The 19,745-nt window shown below is 41.9% G+C and overlaps 1 protein-coding gene across 13 annotated transcripts in view; it reads right to left on the bottom strand.

The window, feature by feature from the left end:
* Window positions 1-19,745, bottom strand: part of EPB41L1 (erythrocyte membrane protein band 4.1 like 1) — a 458,763-nt gene that overhangs the window by 82,160 nt on the left and 356,858 nt on the right. For all 13 annotated transcript variants that reach the window (XM_069243684.1, XM_069243688.1, XM_069243694.1 and 10 more), the window contains one exon: window positions 2,207-2,304. In XM_069243684.1, coding sequence (XP_069099785.1) covers window positions 2,207-2,304 — 98 coding nt within the window. The remainder of the gene's footprint in view (window positions 1-2,206; window positions 2,305-19,745) is intronic.

The raw sequence follows: 19,745 nt of genomic DNA, 5'->3' as shown, positions 1-19,745 counted from the left end.
TCCAGCCCGGCCAGGCCAAACACACATGCACACTGAGGGGTGTGCACAGTGCCCTTTACTCGTCCCTGTCATCCCCACCTGCCCTGTCTCTTTAACAACGAAAGGATAATAAACATAGCTTATATTCCTTTATTTGTTAAATGTTTGCAGCCGCTGCTGCTGGGGGGGGAGGGGTGACACTCCTCTGCCAATTCGGACGAGCCGCCGCTGGGTAATATGACCAACAAACAGAAGTACCAATTGTAGCCGGATATTCAGGACACGACCTGCAGAGCTATTTGCATATTTTAGTGCTCCAATAGCACTGTTATTTTTAAGTGTAAACTACTTTGAACATCCACAATAGTTGGTTCTATACTAGCAAAAATATTTTTTACACAAACTTACTGGTGTGATTAAATCTTATTTGGTGGGCTGTGACTGGGAATTCCAAGACAGGAAATATATTGTGCACAAACGTATTTATTTGCAGGTTGTCACACAGTTTGGCTCTCATTATGAGTTTGGCGGTTGGACAAGCTGACCACCAAACTCGTGGGGAAGACGCTACCGCCATGGCGGTGGCGCCCCCACCGAGCGTATTACAATGTTCCCGCAGGGCTGACCGGCAGGAACACTGTAGTACGCAGTTCCTGTTGGGCTGCCCAGTAGGTACAGTGTTCCGATATTGGCCTCGGCTCCCTTAAGGGAGCCGAGGCCAATACTGTAGCACACAACACCCTCAGAATGCGCACCGTCTGCAAAGCAGACAGTGCAAATTCCAAGGGTGCTGGCAGAGGGCCCCTGTACTGCCGATGCCATGGGAAATGCAGGGCCCTGTGGTCCCGAAAACGGCTCTCTGCCAGCCTTCTCATGGCAGGGACCCCACAACAAGAAGGTTGGCGGATAGCTGAGTTGTAATCAGCCAGACGGCGCTGAACTCAGCACTGCCCTGGCTAAGCACAACTCAGATTGCCGTTGGACCCTTGAGAATCACGTTCCTGGTGGAGAAGGTATTTGTCCGGCGGGTGCGCCGACCAGGGTTGTAATGTGGCGGTTTAGGCCACTACAGTTGTGGCAGTCTGACTGTCCTTGCGAGGCTTGCAGTCCTTTGACCGCCAGCCTCGTAATAAGGCCCTTTAGTCCCATCCTGGGAATGTGTCAGAAATGTAGTCCTGTCAACAAAAGACCTAAATCTCTTTACAGATTCGGTAAGGGCTGGTTGGATGTAAGAAATGGAGTTTCTCCACTGGGGAAATCATTCCTCTATTGACTAAAAAGAAAGCAAAAATGTTTGCAATAACTTTCTAAAGTTTATTTGTATAATGCACTGTGCACATGTGCATTTGCTTATGCAAAAAAATAATTCACAAAAGGATTTCAGAAGTATTCCTGGGAAAACTGAGTCAGTTGCCTCTCCCAACCAGTCCTCCTTTAAACCTTTGTAAATTAATAAAAAAAATACCAAGGGCCTTATTTAGATATTGGCAGACAGGTTACTCCGTCACAGTGGTGACAGCTATCCCATCGGCCCAAATGCAAATCTCATTAGATCCTATCGGATTTTGATCATTTTGTGAGTTATTATTTTGCATGAGCAAATGCACATGTGCAAAAATGACGGAGTAACTCGTCCATCAATGTTTAAATGAGGTGCTAAATCATTTTCAAAGGCAAGAGAATTTTGTGATAGAAAGATTCATGATTTTTGTGAGTGACAATTATTGACATATTCCTCTCGTATAGAAAATCCTTTTAACTATACAAAGTTGTATGTGTTTCTAAATATACACATATGTATTCCACATTGTAATATTCTTTACCACCATTTGAAGATCCACCCGTCTCACTAATAATAATTCATAGCATACGATTTGTGAAAAAAAAAAGTACAAATGTGTGCAAAACCAATTCCTCTGCCGTCTCCTACAAGTACTGTGGCCAGTCTGTGGGGGACATGGTAAACGATAAAGAAACTAAAATCTAGAAATGTTGTTTAGACATTATTTTAACATACCATCTGGATAACATATGCTCTCATAAGCTGACAAAATGTACACCAAGGTAATATCATAACTTGAGAAGTGACGCACAATTACCCATCTTCGGCCATTTACGTAAGAAAGTAATAAGCAGTCACTCTATGTAATGTCTCTAGCAACATTTGTGATCCAAATTTAATACAGTACTTTTTTACACATGCTAAGTTATCAGATCTTTCTCATACCTGAAAAATGTGTGGTGCTCTATGCAAACTTTCCAGAGCCTTTTCGACGCTCGGTGGTTGGGGAGTTTGAAGCCGATGGTGCTCTCAAATTGTTCATACTGGAAGTCACAAATTGTATGATTTAGGTGTGGAGTATGGCCATGTTTATATTTAGAACACATCAACCAAATCTTATGCATTACAAATTACTTCCAAAATCAGCATTTCCTATTGTCAGCGCACCTGGTCCTTAGTAAGTAAACTTAAAAGGGGACGTGTATAGGTCGATTAACCTTTTGGATCGCATGGAGTATCCTAGCTATGGTGTAACCAGTGACCATCAATAATCAATACACAATCAGTAATCAATAAGCAAAAACAATAATCACCAGTGAATAGCGTCAACATCTCATGAATAACCACAACTCATTTATACGTTTTATCAATTTTATTTCCCTATCTGTTACAATTCTAAGTCATAAGGTTAATTCAAACTTTATTCAAACTACTCAAGATTAATTCATTAGTGACCACCAATAACATAACCTAATCAGTACTTGAGAAAATATACGTTCTAATGCCTCAACATAAGCCAATAAAGAAGAATGTGTTAACATGAATAGCAGAGTTCAGCAAATCAGTTCATCAATTATTTGTCACCGTATACGTCAACTTCTCAGAATAGGAACCCTACCTACCCCAGATTAGCATTGGCATGTGGGACTTCATGCGAAAACAGTTTAGAACATGAATTTAGAAAAACTTCTATCTAGACGAAAAACTATAAAACAGCGCAGTTGGTACCTAGAAGAAAAGGCACAAAAATCAATCAGTCACATTGTCATAGCTACCTGTCCACAGTATGGATCAGCAACAAAGTCAGTCTTCGTCTTTCGGTCATCAATCAATCAGCAGCGCATCAGGCTCTCAAGAGCTTGAGCCCAATGACAGAGTCTTGAATCTCTTCGAACCTCCACGCCTAAGCTTGAACATCTATTCTCTCCAACGGTTCTCCCTCTAGATCTGAAGTTTTTTTCCCTTTGTCACAACATTATATTAAAGTTACCCAGCCTATCCCACAAAACCTAATTGGTCAATTAGTCACCATATGTGACGCTAGCCAGTGACTTTATTTTACAAATCTATGAGCTCTAATATATCGGCGCTCTCTTTTGCATATTCTTCTCCATTCAGTGTCTCTTTTGTTCGAGTCCTGGGAAAGTACATCTTGTCTGCTTTTCACCAGGTTTGATACAAATTTGATTCCCCCATCTCCTGTCCGTCGGTTCACTGCAGAATATTTTAGCTAAGCAGATTTTATTAACATAAGTGGTTAATGGCCAGTTCAATGAATCAGCTTTTCTACTGATGCGTCTACATTGCATGATCACTCAGCTTCTGCATGAGGCCTGGCAAAACTAGGCCATAACTTCGGCTAAGTTAACTCTATAATATAATGCAAAACATACGTTATATAGCTCAATATTACATATTACTACATTTTTATTACGCATTTTCAATATTTGAGGCATTTTTAATCATTTTAGTATAACTCATTTGAGTTGGCACCCACTCTTCGTGGGCACATTTTCAAACATGTACATTATTTCGCTACATTAATTTTCTCTACATATTATTATCATTATTCAAAATGCATAAACACTCATTAATAATTTTAATCAACATATCAGCTTGAACATTCCCTCCTTTGATGAATAAATATGTCATCACACTACCTTTACCATCATCATTTTCATAATTCAATCTCCTCAGTGTTTTGTCTTCTTTTCAAATCTTCTCTATAAATTCTTTCCATTTTTTGTCCTTCCCTCGTCTGATTATTTTGAGACCTTTTTAATTTAATCTCTTGACACAATTTACATGAACCCCATACTCCTAATGTCCAAGCAATCACAATTAATATTCCCTGTATGATTTTTAATAATACCCCATTCCAAATGTTACTAAGCCAATTTCCCACTGAAGCAAATAATTTTCCAACCTTTTCCCATACACCTGAAACCTTCAATTCTTTCAAATCCTTACTTGAGTTAGTCATGTTAGCTAGTAAGTCTCTTATCTCCTTACTATTATTAGGTATGTATGAACAACAATGCCTAGAGTTAATCATTTTACAGACTCTGCCATCATTCACCAGAAGGATGTCTAAAGCAAAGCGATTCCGAAGCGTCATAGCTCTATCTGCAGCTAATTTTGTATCTATCAGGAGTATTGGTCCTGTAAAATTTGTCAGCATGTTATCCACAAAAGTAGACAACTTTTGTATCCTGATCAAATTCAGGATCACTCCTAGTGAAGGAATCACTGCACTGAATATATCTCCCACAATAGCAGAAGATGTTTTCCTCCTCTGTCGCTTATAATATAATTCAGTAAATTTCGGAAACTTCTTTAAGTCATCTATCTGAAAATTCTTTGGGAAAACTATCCCCAAGTAACATGTTCCATACCATCCTCTTGGAAGTCAGTAATAAGCATTAAGTCCACATATATAATAGATCCCAGGAATAGCAGGGTCCTGACCATTTAACATAAAAGTCCACTTACTTTGAAACAGAAACACACGCCTACATTCACTCATTCCCACAAATAAAGTTTCAGTGAGTGATTTTAGCCTATATATACAAACCTTCCCTACGTGTAATGCATCTAATGCTAATTTCCCTTGGGTTTTAATTGCAGTGTATGCATAATCATTCTTATAAGTTATTTTCTCTAAGCCTTTTTCTAATTTTTCCTTTAATGCTTTTCTCCTGTCATCAGTATGCCCTATGAAGCTCTTTTCTAAAGGTGTAAGCAAACATGTAAGATTGTTTCTATGTGTATATGCTGTTCCAAGCGTTAGTATAGGCTCAAAGAATCCTCTAACTAATACTATATCATGATCCTTAGCTACTCTACTCAGATATCTAATAATAGGGACAAATGAAAACACTAGATCATAATTATAGTAAAAATACTGTATATACACTTGATTATAGAACCTTGTTAGTAGCAAACTACAGCTTATTCCATATATTAATGGTAATCTGTGGTACGTAACTACTTCCTCTACTGATGAAGGAATTTGTGTACAGACAAGACGATCCCTTGCATCCATCGTTTTACATACTCACTCAACAAACGATAGAAATGTTTGAAGAAAGCTCTCCTTGAGCATTATTATATTCATGCACATACTTTTCATCTAACTTAAACCTTTCTAAAGCTGTTAATGTAGTAGTCTCCGGAACAGAAGCATGATTGGCTCCTTTTGTATCAAGTACAGACATTCCCACAATCACTATAATTAACAAAATCCCACACATAATCGCCGACCCAATGCTCATATATTTACAGCGCATAGCATTTCTAACTTCATTATTCATCCCAGCCATGATCTGCAAAGAATCAGAAAGTAAAGAAACTCTTATATAAAGTGCAGTAAAAAAAAATAAGGAAAAAAAAACATTCTTCTCTCACAGTTCAGTTTCACATCCAGGATCCCTTTTCCTTTGTCAAAATCGATTAGCAGTTTGTCACATCCCGTTTTATGTCAATCAGGTTATCAATGTCTCTTCCGGTTTATTTTTCAACAGTCTCTTTTAGGTTTTTCAGATTGGCTCAACAATTCAGCTTCTTGTTCACCTTTAGGTTACATCAAAGTACTGACTCGGAACCTCTCTATCAAAACAAAAGGACATAAACTTGTGTTGCCATTTGTTAGTAGTTGCATACGCCTATTCAGGACCTGCGTACCGCAAACTTGCTATTCTCTTTCTTTTCAACTTTCAATCACCACTTGGTTCTCCTTCACTCAATTCTTTTTTTCTTGTAGTATCTACCTCTTCCTCTATTGTTTCATTTATGACCAATTCCTTTCTTTTCCCTACTTGTGACTCAGGCCAATTATCTCCTTTTCTCCATCCTTCTGTCAATATTCTTATCAGAATTGGACTCTTCTCCTTTTCTTTCTCTATGGTGTTTTCTCTTGATGGACCTGCAACAGGCTCAGGAGGAGTCGGATCACTTTGACTTTGATCTGTCTCAACTCTTTCCCCCCTCTTGGTCTGGCACTTACTCTGTTTGCTTTTCAACACCGTCTGCTTCTGGGAGAACCTTTGCTGCGCTAGGCTCCCCTGTTGTATCCTGATTCTTCTGCACCCTCCTGTAATTCTTCACCTATGTCTCTTACAGTGGCAATAGAACCATCTTCCACAGCTCTTGTTCGAGTTCAGGCTCTCTTGGCTCCTTTTCTGGTTCAGGTGCCGCAACCTGTTTCATTGTTGTTGGTGCTCTCAACAACACTATTCATGATCCTGTGGACATACAACTTTCTTCGTGTTACTCGCGTGAATCCAGTTCAGGAGTCCTGCACACTTCACAGCTGTTGTAGTTGTTAGGACCATCTGGTAAGGCCCTCTCCAACGTGGCTCTAAACACATCTTGCGCACGTGTTTTTGGACAATGACCCAGTCTCTGGCTCTCAGATTGTGACCTGGATCGTGGATGGGTGGCAGGGTGGTGGCCTGCACCTGCTGAGAGAAAGAGCGAACCAGATCATCCAGACCCTTGCAGTTGTCCAACACCATATCATCTGTAATGTTTACAAGTGCATTGGCGGAACTGCTGGTAATCTCATTGCTCTGGCCATGAGAATTTCATGGGGTGACAGCCTTGTCTTCCTGTCAGGTGTATTTCTCATCGACATCAACACCAAAGGCAATGCATTGGCCATTTCAGATTAGTAGCTGCGCACACCTTTGCAATGCTTCATTTCAAGGTACCATTCATCTGTTCCACTAGTCCTGATGCTTCAGGGCGGTAACTACAATGCAACTTCTGCTCAATGTTTAGTGCTGCACATAAGAGTTTAATCACCTTGTTATTGAAGTGTGTTCCCCTATCTGATTCTAAAGAGATCAGAAACCCAAAACATGGTATCAGCTCTCTAAGCAACAACTTTGCTACTGTGAGACTGTCATTCCTTCTTGTAGGGTATGCTTCAATCCAGTGATAAAAGAAACACACAATATCCAACACGTACTTCAAACCTCCACAGTCAGGCATTGCAATGAAATCCAATTGCATTCTTCTGAATAGTCCTCCTGCTCATCCAATGTGGCTCAAATTTACCACTGTCCCTCTTCCCACGTTTAGCTGCTGACAACTTAAACAGCGATGACATACTGCCTCTGCTGCCTGTCTAAACTTAGGATTGAACCAGTCAATCTTGAACAAACGAACTATGGCATCCCTCCCAATGTGTGCCTGTCCATGGTAGTATCTGGCCATTTGTGACAATAAACTATTTGGCAGAACCATCTGACCCTTTTCAGAAACCCAAATTTCATCAGCCCTTTGGACACATTTCAGTTTTGACCAAAGTCATTTCTCTTCCTTGTCAAAATTATTTTGCAATGTTTTTAACTCTTCCAAAGTATCAATCACTTTCAATGCAAAACTTGTACATGTATTGTCTTCTTCTGATATCAGTTCCCACTTATCTTTGAACAATATACAGTTCAATGCGCAGAATCTTGCGACTTGATCTGCGTATCTATTTCCTAGTGAGATGTAATCCTCAGTCTTTTGATGTGAACTGCATTTCACCACGGCAATTTCTTCAGGTAACTGTATTGCATACAGCAATTATTTTATCCTGTCGCCATTTCTTACTGGTGAACCAGTAGAGGTCAGGAAACCTCTTTGCGACCACAACTGACCAAAATCATGAGCAATTCCAAATCCATATTTGCTATCCGTGTAGATAGTAACTCTCAATCTTGCAGATACATGGCAAGCTCTAGTAAAAGCTACCAATTCTGCTACTTGTGCAGAATATACACCTCAAAGCCAAGAAGCTTCTAAAGTACCTGTAATCATGCACACAGCATAACCTGCTCTCAGTGTTCCTGTACCATCTCTGAGACATGAGCCATCGACAAAGACAATTTGGTCATTTTTTTCCAATCGTGTATCTCTGATATCTGGCCTGGGTTTCGTGCACAACTCAGTTACCTCAAGACAATCATGCTCAATGTCTTCATCCTTTTCAATATCAACAATATCACCTGGAAGTAATGTTGCTGGGTTCAGCACTGTATATCTTTTCAATGTTAGATTTGGAGCACCTAGAATGCTCGTCTCATACCTTGTCAGTCTGGCACCAGTCAAGTACTGTGTTTTTCGTCCTTGTCAGTAAGATCTCAACAGAGTGAGGTACCATTACCGTCAATTAGTATCCCATCACCACTCCCTCACACTGTGATAGGCTGTGAGCAACTGCCGCAACCACAAACAAACAATCTGGTAAGGCTGCTGCGACTGAGTCCAAGGTAGATGAAAAACAGAATACCGGGCGATAAGCACCTCCATGGACCTGTGTCAAGACAGGCAAAGAACAAACATCACCTTCATGACAAAAGAATATGAATGGCTTCGTGTAATCAGGCATTCCCAATGCTGGAGCCCTGCACAAACTCTCTCCCAACTCAGTGAACACCTTCATCTGATCCAACAATAACCTACCATCCCCAGAAACATTCTGACATCTCTCTGCAAAGTCGGGGGACTTCTCTGCACTATCATTGTAATATTTTCTCTGGAAATTCTCCTTGCCCTTTCTCAATTTGGTGTCCCAGATATTTTACTGACTTCTGACAGTACTGCAATTTCAATGGTCACACTTTATGTCCGAACTTTCCCAAATGATTCAACAGGGCAATCGAGTCGTACTTACACTCGTCCCTCGTTTTAGATGCAATCAGTCAGTCGTCAATGGATTGCACCAGAGTCGATTGGTACAGTAGTTCTAATGACTCCAGATTCTTTTTCAAGATCTGACTGCACTGAGACAGTGACTCAGTGTACTCTTGAGGAAGCCTGCACCAGCTGTAGACTCTGTCCAGGAATTTGAAACTAAAAAGAAACTGACTATCCTCATGGAGAGGCACAGAAAAGAAAGCTTGTGACAAATCAACCACTGTGAACCACTCTGCGTCGCATGGAATCTGAAACAGTATTACTGCTGGGTTAGGCACTACAGGACAACACTTGACCACCAGGTCATTCACTTTTTGCAAGTCTTGTACAATTCGTACTTTCCCACAAGGCTTCTTTAGGCCCATTATAGGTGAATTACATGGACTGCTCAACACGTCCTTCAAAACCCCTGGTTTCAGAAAATCTCCAGTTATCTGTGCCACTTTCATCAGAACATCTAGTGCCATGTGATACTGTGGGAGCTGAGGAAACACTGCATTCGGCTTCAAAGTGACCTTAATTGGCTCCACTCCCTTGATCAAACCCACTTTCTTTACCTGTCAGGTCCCACACATTTTCCTGTACTGTTCCCTGCAAGTCTGCATGTAATTCTTTCACAGTAAACATCAGGAAAAACTTAAACAACGGGTACTCCTCATTAATGGTTTCAGTTTCAGGAGCTTGTTCTTCCTCATCATCACTATTCGTCTGAACCTCTATTTCAGTATTTGAACAGATAATCGAACATCTGGTCTTGCACAACAAGTCCCTTCCCAGTAGAGATAATGGACTTGAGTCACAGACTACAAACTTGTGCAGTCCCTGAAAGTTGCCAATCTCAACCTGTACTGGATCTGTGATCGGATTTATCAACTGCCTGTTCGCTACCCCTACGACCTGCACTGTTCTGCCTAAAAGAGGAAAGTCTGGAGCTTCTGCACTTCTCACTGTAGAATGTGTAGCTCCTGTGTCCACTAAGAATGAGAACCTGTGACCCATCGCCTTTCCTTTCACAAAAGGCCCTCTCTGATCTTCCTCTAGGGACGCTGCAAGCATACATGGCTCCTCATCTGAACTCTCACACATCCACTTGTTTATTCCATTCTCACTATGTAATGGGAACTGGTGCACTGTGTTACTACTTCTTTCTTGTCTCTGACCTGCGACCTGCTGAGGAAGCATCATCTGTTGCTGTTCCATCAGGGCTTGAGGTATCTGCGTTTGCTGTCTTGGTACCATAGGAACCTGCTGCTGCATTGGTTGTAACTGTGTCATTTGCGCACGAGGCATTTGCATCTGTTGCATGGGTTGAAAATTCTGCACTTGATTCATGTTATTCTGAAAATTTGGATTAAGTCCTCTCATTCTAGGGACTTTCACAGTTTGAAATGTATTGACATCACAACTTTGCGGAACAACACCATTCTGCACCATCATCGGACACTCCCGCTTCCAGTGTCCCACGTTTCCACAAAGATGACATGGTAACATCTTTTTCATCCGTTGTACATCATTCTGAAGCACTACAGTACTCAAATTCGGACCACGATTCATATTGGTTCTACGACCCCTACCTCGCATTTGAGGTGGGAACATGACAGTTCCCTGCTGCTGCGGTATCTGTTGCACTAAAGCTCCCTGCACTCCATTTAGAGCTGCCTTAATCTGCATCACCATCGCCTTCTCCTTCAGCTTTTTCTGCTTCAACTCTAGTCTCATCACTACAGTATTTCGCATACTGCAACACCTCATCAATCGGCTTTGCTTGCCAGCAAATTAAATGACTCTTAATCATCTGACCTATTTCAGGTCTCAATCCTTCTACGAACCTGAACACAAAGTGTAACATGTCCTTTGGCTCAGTCACTTCCTTACCACTGTACTCCTTGAACGCCTTCAACAATCTCTCATAATAAGTATGTATCGAGTCTTTTACTTCCTGCACTGTCCTGTCAATTCTCTGCTAATCAATATTTTTAGGCGAGATTCTCATCTTCAGGAACTCAATCACCTTATAATAATGTTTCATTACTTCAAGTGATGGTGCACCGGTAACTCTGTCCCTTTCTGGTTCACTCGTTGGCCAATCCACTGCTCTCTTGCATCCACCCACAAATCAGCTGGCACTAATATCTCCAACAAAGTGTTCAAGTTTTCCCACAGACATTTCGAAAGCTTCACAAATCTATTTGTCTGCTGGTACCACTCAACAGGTTTCTCTGTCAGTTTTGGGTAATCATTTGTGAAGGACAGAATATCACTCCTGTGCCAGGGAACAAACTGCCCTCCTGGAATTTCTCTCATTGGTAAAAATGTTACTGGATCTTTTTCTTTTTGAATGCTTTCAAACCCTTCTTGTGAATTTCGTTTCCACTTATCATTCTTCTTTGCCAATCTGCCTTCTCACTTCTCTAATGCTCCCCAAATCTGAGCACTCTGCAATAATTCTTTGAGATGCACTTTCATCCCAGCTGACCCCATGAGTTCAAACTCTTTTTCCTCAAAGCTAGTCTGTAACTCCTTTTCAAGTGCTTTGTTTTCACAATTTCTATGAAATGTTTATCTGCCAGATCTGCCAATTTCTGATTTATCTTGCCCACTTCTCTTGTAATTCTCAGACACAAGTACCTCAGCTCTTCTTCGGTATAGGTTTCTAACCTATTCACTCCAATCGACCCTTCAACTAATTCGGTTATTTCGATAGCCAGTCTTACACGATTAATCTGCTCTTCACCCTTGGATGTATTTCGAGAGGAATTCAGACTGTCTAACGGCTCATTTAACTTTTGTGCTGTCAATCCCTGCAATGAAATATTACTTGCATTCGGCAATGGCACCTGTTGTACCACTGCACCTGGAGTTTGCGGTGTCAGAAGCTTCAAGCTCTGACTAACACTCGGGCCATTTACAGAATCTGGAAGGCAAACAAGTGAACTAAGATCCATTAATGGCCTAGATCCATCAGAGGTCTGACCCATAGATTAAACAACCTGCACATGCTCTCTCACCCCCCTCCTCATGAGGCTTTGTGACATTTCACCCTGTTCTCCTGCAATCGGCTTATTCTGCACAAACAAAGGTACCGCTGGACCAACAGTAATCGGCAGCGATATTGCATCTGGTTCGGCTCTAACACCCATATTTTGTGGAAGGGCTACTCCCATACTCTGGTTCATCACTGGTGTCACATCTGACTGTGTTCCTGTCATTGGTGTGAACTTCAGTAAACCCTGTGGCTGTGCCTGAGGAAACAACATTGGAGTTGGTTCAGTCTGTACAAGCATCAGCCTCGGAACCACTTGCTCCGTAGGAACTACTAATTTCAAAGTTCTCTCGGGAACTGGTATCTCTGGATAAATTCTCTGTACCGGTGGTGGGTGGATCTGCGCTTGGACCACCAAAGTAGTCACCACATTTGGAGTACTCTGCATTACCCACTGTACCTGTCCATTATCTGTCTGTATTGGTCCCACTGTCCCCAACACTTGAGCTGGGGCAGTTGGAGCAGAACTAGTACTAGGACCCCGTTCATGTATCGCATATGGTGGAGGTCGGTCCCTCAACACCTGCGTAATAAGATCCTCAATGTCTGAATCTTCTTCTTCTGCATAAGTCTTTTTCTTCTTTTTACCCCCGATGAACTCTTTTCACACCTTGCTAGTATCCTCTTTCTCTTCTGACTCATCTTCCTCTGTAATCGCAGGGAACAACTTAACACCTTGCAATGTCAACATTCTCCACTTTTTCTGTTCTCAATCCCATCTCGCCTCTGCTAAGGACTCCTCCACCTTCCTTATTCTCCTCTGGAATTTCATTTATTGCTGTTATCTTGCTATGAGCTCCCAAATCGCTAATGCCTCAAACTGTGCTGGTCTTGGAAGTGGCTTTGTCTCATAAAATTGTCATTCGCAACTGATCCAAAATTCTCAAATTAAACATTCCATGCTCTGGAAATGCCAAAACTCCCTGTTTCTCTGTCAATTTGAACAACTGCTTTAACTAAAGACATGGCGCTACACTTCGTTCCTCCGTCACAATAAATGCCGGAGAATTTTCCGGTGGGGTCGGCTTCCCCACTGTCGGCCTTAATGTAACTATTGCCCTTTATGGCACTCCTGAAACTGTCTGCTTGCCTGGTCCTTAGTAAGTAAACTTACAAGGGGATGCGTATAGGTCGATGAACCTTGTGGATCGCATGGAGTATCCTAGCTATGGAGTAACCAATGACCATCAATAATCAATACACAATCAATAATCAATAAGCAAAAACACTAATCATCAGTGATTAGCGTCAACATCTCATGAATAACCACAACTCAATTATACGTTTTATCAATTTTATTTCCCTATTTGTTATGATTCTAAGTCATAAGGTTAATTCAAACTTTATCCAAACTACTCAAGATTAATTCATTAGTGACCACCAATAACATAACCTAATCAGTACTTGAGAAAACATACGTTCGAATGCCTCAACATAAGCCAATAAAGAAGAATGTGTTAACATGAATAGCAGAGTTCAGCAAATCAGTTCATCAATCATTTGTCACCGTATACGTCAATGTCTCAGAATAGGAACCCTACCTAACCCAGATTATCATTGGCATGTGGGACTTCATGTGAAAACAGTTTGAACATGAATTTAGAATTTGGAAAAACATCTATCTAGAAGAAAAACTATAAAACAGCGCAGTGGGTACCTAGAAGAAAAGGCACAAAAATCAATCAGTCACATTGTCATAGCTACCTATCCACAGTATGGATCTGCAACAAAGTCAGTCTTCGTCTTCAGGTCATCAATCGTTCAGCAACGCATCAGGCTCTCCAGAGCTTGAGCCCAATGACAGAGTCTTGAATCTCTTCGAACGTCTACGCCTAACCTCTCTCCAACAGTTCTCCCTCTAGATCTGAAGGTTTTCCCCTTTGTCACAACATTATATTAAAGTTACCCAGCCTATCCCACAAACCGTAATTGGTCAATTAGTCACCATATGTGACGCTAGCCAATGTCTTTTATTTTACAAATCTATGAGTTCTAATATTTTGTCACTCTCAGGTTGTCGATTGGTTCACTGTACGATGTCGTCATCATCCGGCTCATCAGGTATCAAAAATGTTGCGTATTCTTCCCCTGTAAGTGTCTCTATTGTTCGAGTCCTAGGAAAGTACATCTTGTCTGCTTTTCACCGGGTTTGATACAAATTTGATTCCTCCATCTCCCGTCCGTCGGTTCATTGCAGAATATTCTAACTAAGCAGATTTTATTCACATAAGTGGTTCATGGTCAGTTCAACGCATCAGCTTTTCTACATTGCACGATTATTCATCTTCTGCATGAGGCCTGGCAAAACTAGGCATAACTTCGGCTAAGTTAACACTACAACATAATGCAAAACATACATTATATAGCTCAATATGACATATTACTACATTTTTATTACGCATTTTCAATATTTCATGCATTTTTAATCATTTTAGTATAACTCATGTGAGTTGCCAGCCACTCTTCATGGGCCATTTTCAAACGTGTACATTATTTCTCTATCAAACAACCTTGCCTTATTTCCATACTAGACAAGACTAGTCCAATACTGTCATTCATATCCAAAACAATGGCTATGATCTGCACACACTCCTTATTAGGTCTTGTGTTTGCCAAGTCCTGTTATTTTTTACTTAAATTCTATCCAAATACATACCTATACATACACAAAGGGGCCTTCAGTCATCCCTTTAGCATCTACTGGTCTGTTCAATGTTAAAAACCTTGTTTTGCAAGCACTGCTACAGGTCCCTGCAGTCTCTTGCAATTCACTGCATCCCTTAAGCGTGCTGCGATCTGCGCAAACCTTCAAATAGGCTCTAGAACCATTCCAAGAGGGCAAATGATGGATATGCATGTATGAGCTAAGTCGGGCAGATATCTTTAAATATTTTTTGTTATACTTTATTCAAAACCATTCATAGGAAACAAGCACAGGCAAAGTCAAACGTTTGTCACAAACAAGCTATTGGTGATGTCACTGTTTCATTAAGAGAATGGGATTGTACAACCAAGTTCTTCTTCTCTCATAATCGTAATGTCCTCAATAAAATATGAATGGTCAATACTACTATTACTTCAGATACTATTACTAGTACTATTACTGATAATATTAATAATAATAATAATAATAATAATAATCATCATAGAACTACTACTACTACTACTAATAATAATACTGGATGCACTCTTCCAACAACTCCCTTGCACTGGTATCTGTGGATCCAAATTACCATCTAAAATGGGATACCCATTCTAATTCATCAAAGAAAATGAGAAAACGCCCGTGAGTGTGGTCCTAAGGTTTGTTGAAGAGCACATGAATAATGTTACTCCCCGCTTGATGGGATCACCCGACAAAAGTGGGTGTGGGGCTGGGAGTTTAGTCCCTGGGGCCAAAACATCAGGACTGGACCAATAAGTCTGGACACTGCCCCGTCATCAAAAGTAAAATTATTAAAGGCTTTCCAACTCTAGTTGTGGAGAATAACCGCCAAGTCAAAAGAATATGGAGAGCCGTCCCTTGTTACACCAAAAAACAGAACATGTCCTGTACAGGTCATCTGATAATGTGCATGAACATGGTAATCTAAATGAAACATATCCAAGACACACTCAAGAAACAAGAAAACATAGGATTGATGGAAACGGCATGTGCTGAGTACCCAACTTGGGGGGGGAAGCTAACACTGCTGAAAAAACACCAGGAAAAGGATAATACAGCGATGGTCAACATACTACAAGAACATAAGGCAGACACCGTAAAAAGATATTCTCTACATGGGAACTTATTACAAATCCCTGGGTGTTTTCCGACCTGTACGCAAAGCCCTGTTTGCTCAGGAATTGGAAATACAATTTATGCAAATTATTTGCACCTGATAATTACAGGGTGCTATAAAGTCCACAGACCCTTATAAGTTTCAGCAAGTTAAACCTGCCACAATTTAACACTAGAAAAGTGCCTAGTAATTTGCGGCACATACGCATTTTGGTGTTGTGAGAACTAAAACCTGCATATTATTCTCCATTATTGGAGAATCTCTTGTAATGATCCCTGGGATATTTTGATTTGTCATGTGGATAAATATCACATCAAAAAGCGGGTAACTCGTAAAGAAGACTACAGACTTAGAGCCAGATTTACAAGCCACATTAGCATGATTTTTTTTACGCTACTGTGGCTCAACGAGGCAAAATTTGCGGCACCATATTTACAGAGTGGCACACTGCATGGATTGCGCCACTTTGCCACCCCTTGCACCACAGTATGCCTGCGCCAATCATAAGGTATTCAAGGGGGGTGCGTTCCGGCGTTTGGGGGCCCGCAAAAATGGCGCAATGAAATCTGTAAGATTTCATTGCGCCATTTTTGGCGTAATTTTAACGCCTGTCAAAGCAGCCGTTAAAAGGACGCACCCATTGAAATCAATGGGACTCCCCGCACTTTGTCCACTAGCGTCAACATTTTTAACGCTAGTGCAGCAATTCACCACAATAGCATCAAAAATGTTGATGCTATTGGCCTAATGTTCGCATGGTGCGCCGTATTGTGAGTACGGCGCACCCATGGTGTCGTTAGGTGGCGGTGGGCAAGGCGGAAGAAATCTAGCCCATCAGTACTGATTCAACAGATTCTTTTAAATCTAGGCCCTAGGGCACAATCAGTACATTTTTTCAAACCCCAAGCAAATTAGGATATCTGCTCTCACTAAGGGGGACAGCCAGTGGCGTAACAAAACTTGATGAGCCCACCCCTCCCCCCTTGCATAGTACATGGAGAGGGCCCTCTCTGGACTCACTCAAGAGCTCTCAGGTGTGGGTACTGTGCTGAGGGGGCCCACAGGAGCTTGGGGCCCCCTGCACCGCAGGGGCTACCGGGGTCTTAATTACACCACTGGGGACAGCCTAATATGTAGGTTAATATACATGAAGATTTTTCGGTCCAGAATTTTGTAATGGATGTGAAGTACATGAAGAGACTCTGTGGCTGCTCGGCTACACACGCAGAATAGTACATTAAACAAAAATTGTACAACTGCTAAAAAAGTGGGTTTTAATGATACCCGTTGTCTCCCAAAGCTAACAAAGAACCTAGTGCTACACCTCTAGGAATTCTTTAAGAAAAGAGGTTACTTTTAAGCCTTTTAATTCAAGTATCTTTTCCATGGCCTCCTCTAGCCATTTATGTTTTACTATAGTTACCAGAACCACTTATCAACAACTAATTGTTAAATACGTACAGTCAGTAAAGAAAGCAACATAACTACCATTTTTGATACAAGATGTGATAATGACGTTCATTTACTTGACAAGAAAACAGATCTGAAGCCCGATTGTCCTGTTGAGCCATTATTTCCATTAATATAGCTTTTAATCTATGACTTTATACTTTTGTATTTCCCTTTGGCATCATTTTCTGGGTCTTGTGATGTAACCGTCAGTACTGATCCCTTGTGTCGTGGTTTACCATCATGTGATAAAACTCCATTTCAGTGGAGAAATCCAACGTGTGCCAAGCGCAAAAAGCACTGACTTGATTTAGATATTGTTAGAAATGGGGTTTTTGGTTGGCAGTCAGGTTACTTCCTGTCCAAGCAAAAGCCCTCACTCTAGTCAGGGTAAGTCACACACTATCCAAGATTATCCTGTGCCCACCCTCTGGTAGCTTGGCACGAGCAGTCAGGCTTAACTTAGAAGGCAATGTGTAAAGTATTTGTGCAATAAATCATACAATACCACCATATAGCACCACAAAAATACACCACACAGTGTTTAGAAAAATATATAATATTTATCAGGATAATTGTAGGTCAAAAAGAATAAAGTTGCAATGGAAAATTGTAGAAATATCACAGGGAAGTGATATAGAGTGTCTTAAGTCTTTAGAATGCAATACAGTGTCTTTCAAGCACAAAGTACCTGGTTTCTGGTGAAAAATCTCCTCAGAGGGCCACAGGAGAAGAGATGCGTGGAAAAAGGGGTGTGTGCGTCGATTTCTCCTCAGCACACACAGACTTGCGTCGATCTTTTCCACGCGGGGAAGTCGGGCGTCGTTTTCCGGCGCGCAGACAGTCTCTTTTTGTGGATCGCGGGGATTACCAGATGTCCCGGGTCTGTGCGTGGATTCTCCTGCTTGTTTTCCGGCTGCGCGTCGTTCTGCGGGGCTGCGCGTCGAAGTTTCGATCTCACGGTAAGCGTCGCGTCGATTTCACCTTGGAAGTCGGGCGGCGTTGTCCTTGCGAGGCCGTGCGTCGAAAGTTTGGTCTCACGGCAGGCGTCGCGTCGATTTCTCCTTGGAAGTCGGGCGGCGTTGTCCTTGCGAGGCCGTGCGTCAAAGTTTCGCACTCACGGTGGGTGTCGCGTCGATTTCTCCTGGAAAGTCGAGCGGCTTTGTCCTTGCGAGGTTGTGCGTCGAAGTCTCGATCGCCCCGAGGGCGTCGCGTCGATCAGCGTCGGTGTGCGGCGTTTTTCTCGCCGCGAAACAAGCTGTGCGTCGAAAGTTTCGGCGCACGGAGCGTCCAAGTGAAAGGAAGAAGTCTTTTTGGTCCTGAGACTTCAAGGAACAGGAGGCAAGCTCTATCCAAGCCCTTGGAGAGCACTTTCACAGCCAGACAAGAGTTCAGCAAGGCAGCAGGGCAACAGCAAGACAGCAGTCCTTTGTAGAAAGCAGACAGGTGAGTCCTTTGAGCAGCCAGGCAGTTCTTCTTGGCAGGATGTAGTTTCTGGTTCCGGTTTCTTCTCCAGCAAGTGTCTGATGAGGTAGGGCAGAGGCCCTGTTTTATACCCAAATGTGCCTTTGAAGTGGGGGAGACTTCAAAGAGTGGCTAAGAAGTGCACCAGGTCCCCTTTCAGTTCAATCCTGTCTGCCAGGGTCCCAGTAGGGGGTGTGGCAGTCCTTTGTGTGAGGGCAGGCCCTCCACCCTCCCAGCCCAGGAAGACCCATTCAAAATGCAGATGTATGCAAGTGAGGCTGAGTACCCTGTGTTTGGGGTGTGTCTGAGTGAATGCACAAGGAGCTGTCAACTAAACCTAGCCAGACGTGGATTGTAAGGCACAGAAGGATTTAAGTGCAAAGAAATGCTCACTTTCTAAAAGTGGCATTTCTAGAATAGTAATATTAAATCCGACTTCACCAGTCAGTAGGATTTTGTATTACCATTCTGGCCATACTAAATATGACCTCCCTGCTCCTTTCAGATCAGCAGCTGCCACTTCAACAGTGTATGAGGGCAGCCCCAATGTTAGCCTATGAAGGGAGCAGGTCTCCCAGTAGTGCAAAAACGAATTTAGGAGTTTTACACTACCAGGACATATAACTACACAGGTACATGTCCTGTCTTTTACCTACACAGCACCCTGCTCTAGGGGATACCCAGGGCACACATTAAGGGTGACTTATATGCAGAAAAAGGGGAGTTCTAGGCTTGGCAAGTACTTTTAAATGCCAAGTCGAGGTGGCAGTGAAACTGCACACACAGGCCTAGCAATGGTAGGCCTGGGACAAGGAAAAGGAGCTACTTAAGTGGGTGGCACAATCCGTGCTGCGGGTCCACTAGTAGCATTTAATCTATATGCCCTAGGCACCTGGAGTGCACATGACTGGGGACTTATAAGTAGATTAAATAGTTCAATCAGGTATGATCCAAAGTTACCATGTTTACAGAGAGAGAGCATATACACTTTATCACTGGTTAGCAGTGGTAAAGTGCGCAGAGTCTAAAAACCAGCAAAAACAGTATCCAAAAATGA

The sequence above is a fragment of the Pleurodeles waltl genome, chromosome 7 (genome assembly GCF_031143425.1).
Source record: "Pleurodeles waltl isolate 20211129_DDA chromosome 7, aPleWal1.hap1.20221129, whole genome shotgun sequence".
Taxonomy (NCBI): domain Eukaryota; kingdom Metazoa; phylum Chordata; class Amphibia; order Caudata; family Salamandridae; genus Pleurodeles; species Pleurodeles waltl.
Note: the sequence above shows the minus strand (reverse complement) of the source record. Positions and strands in the feature narration are given on the sequence as shown.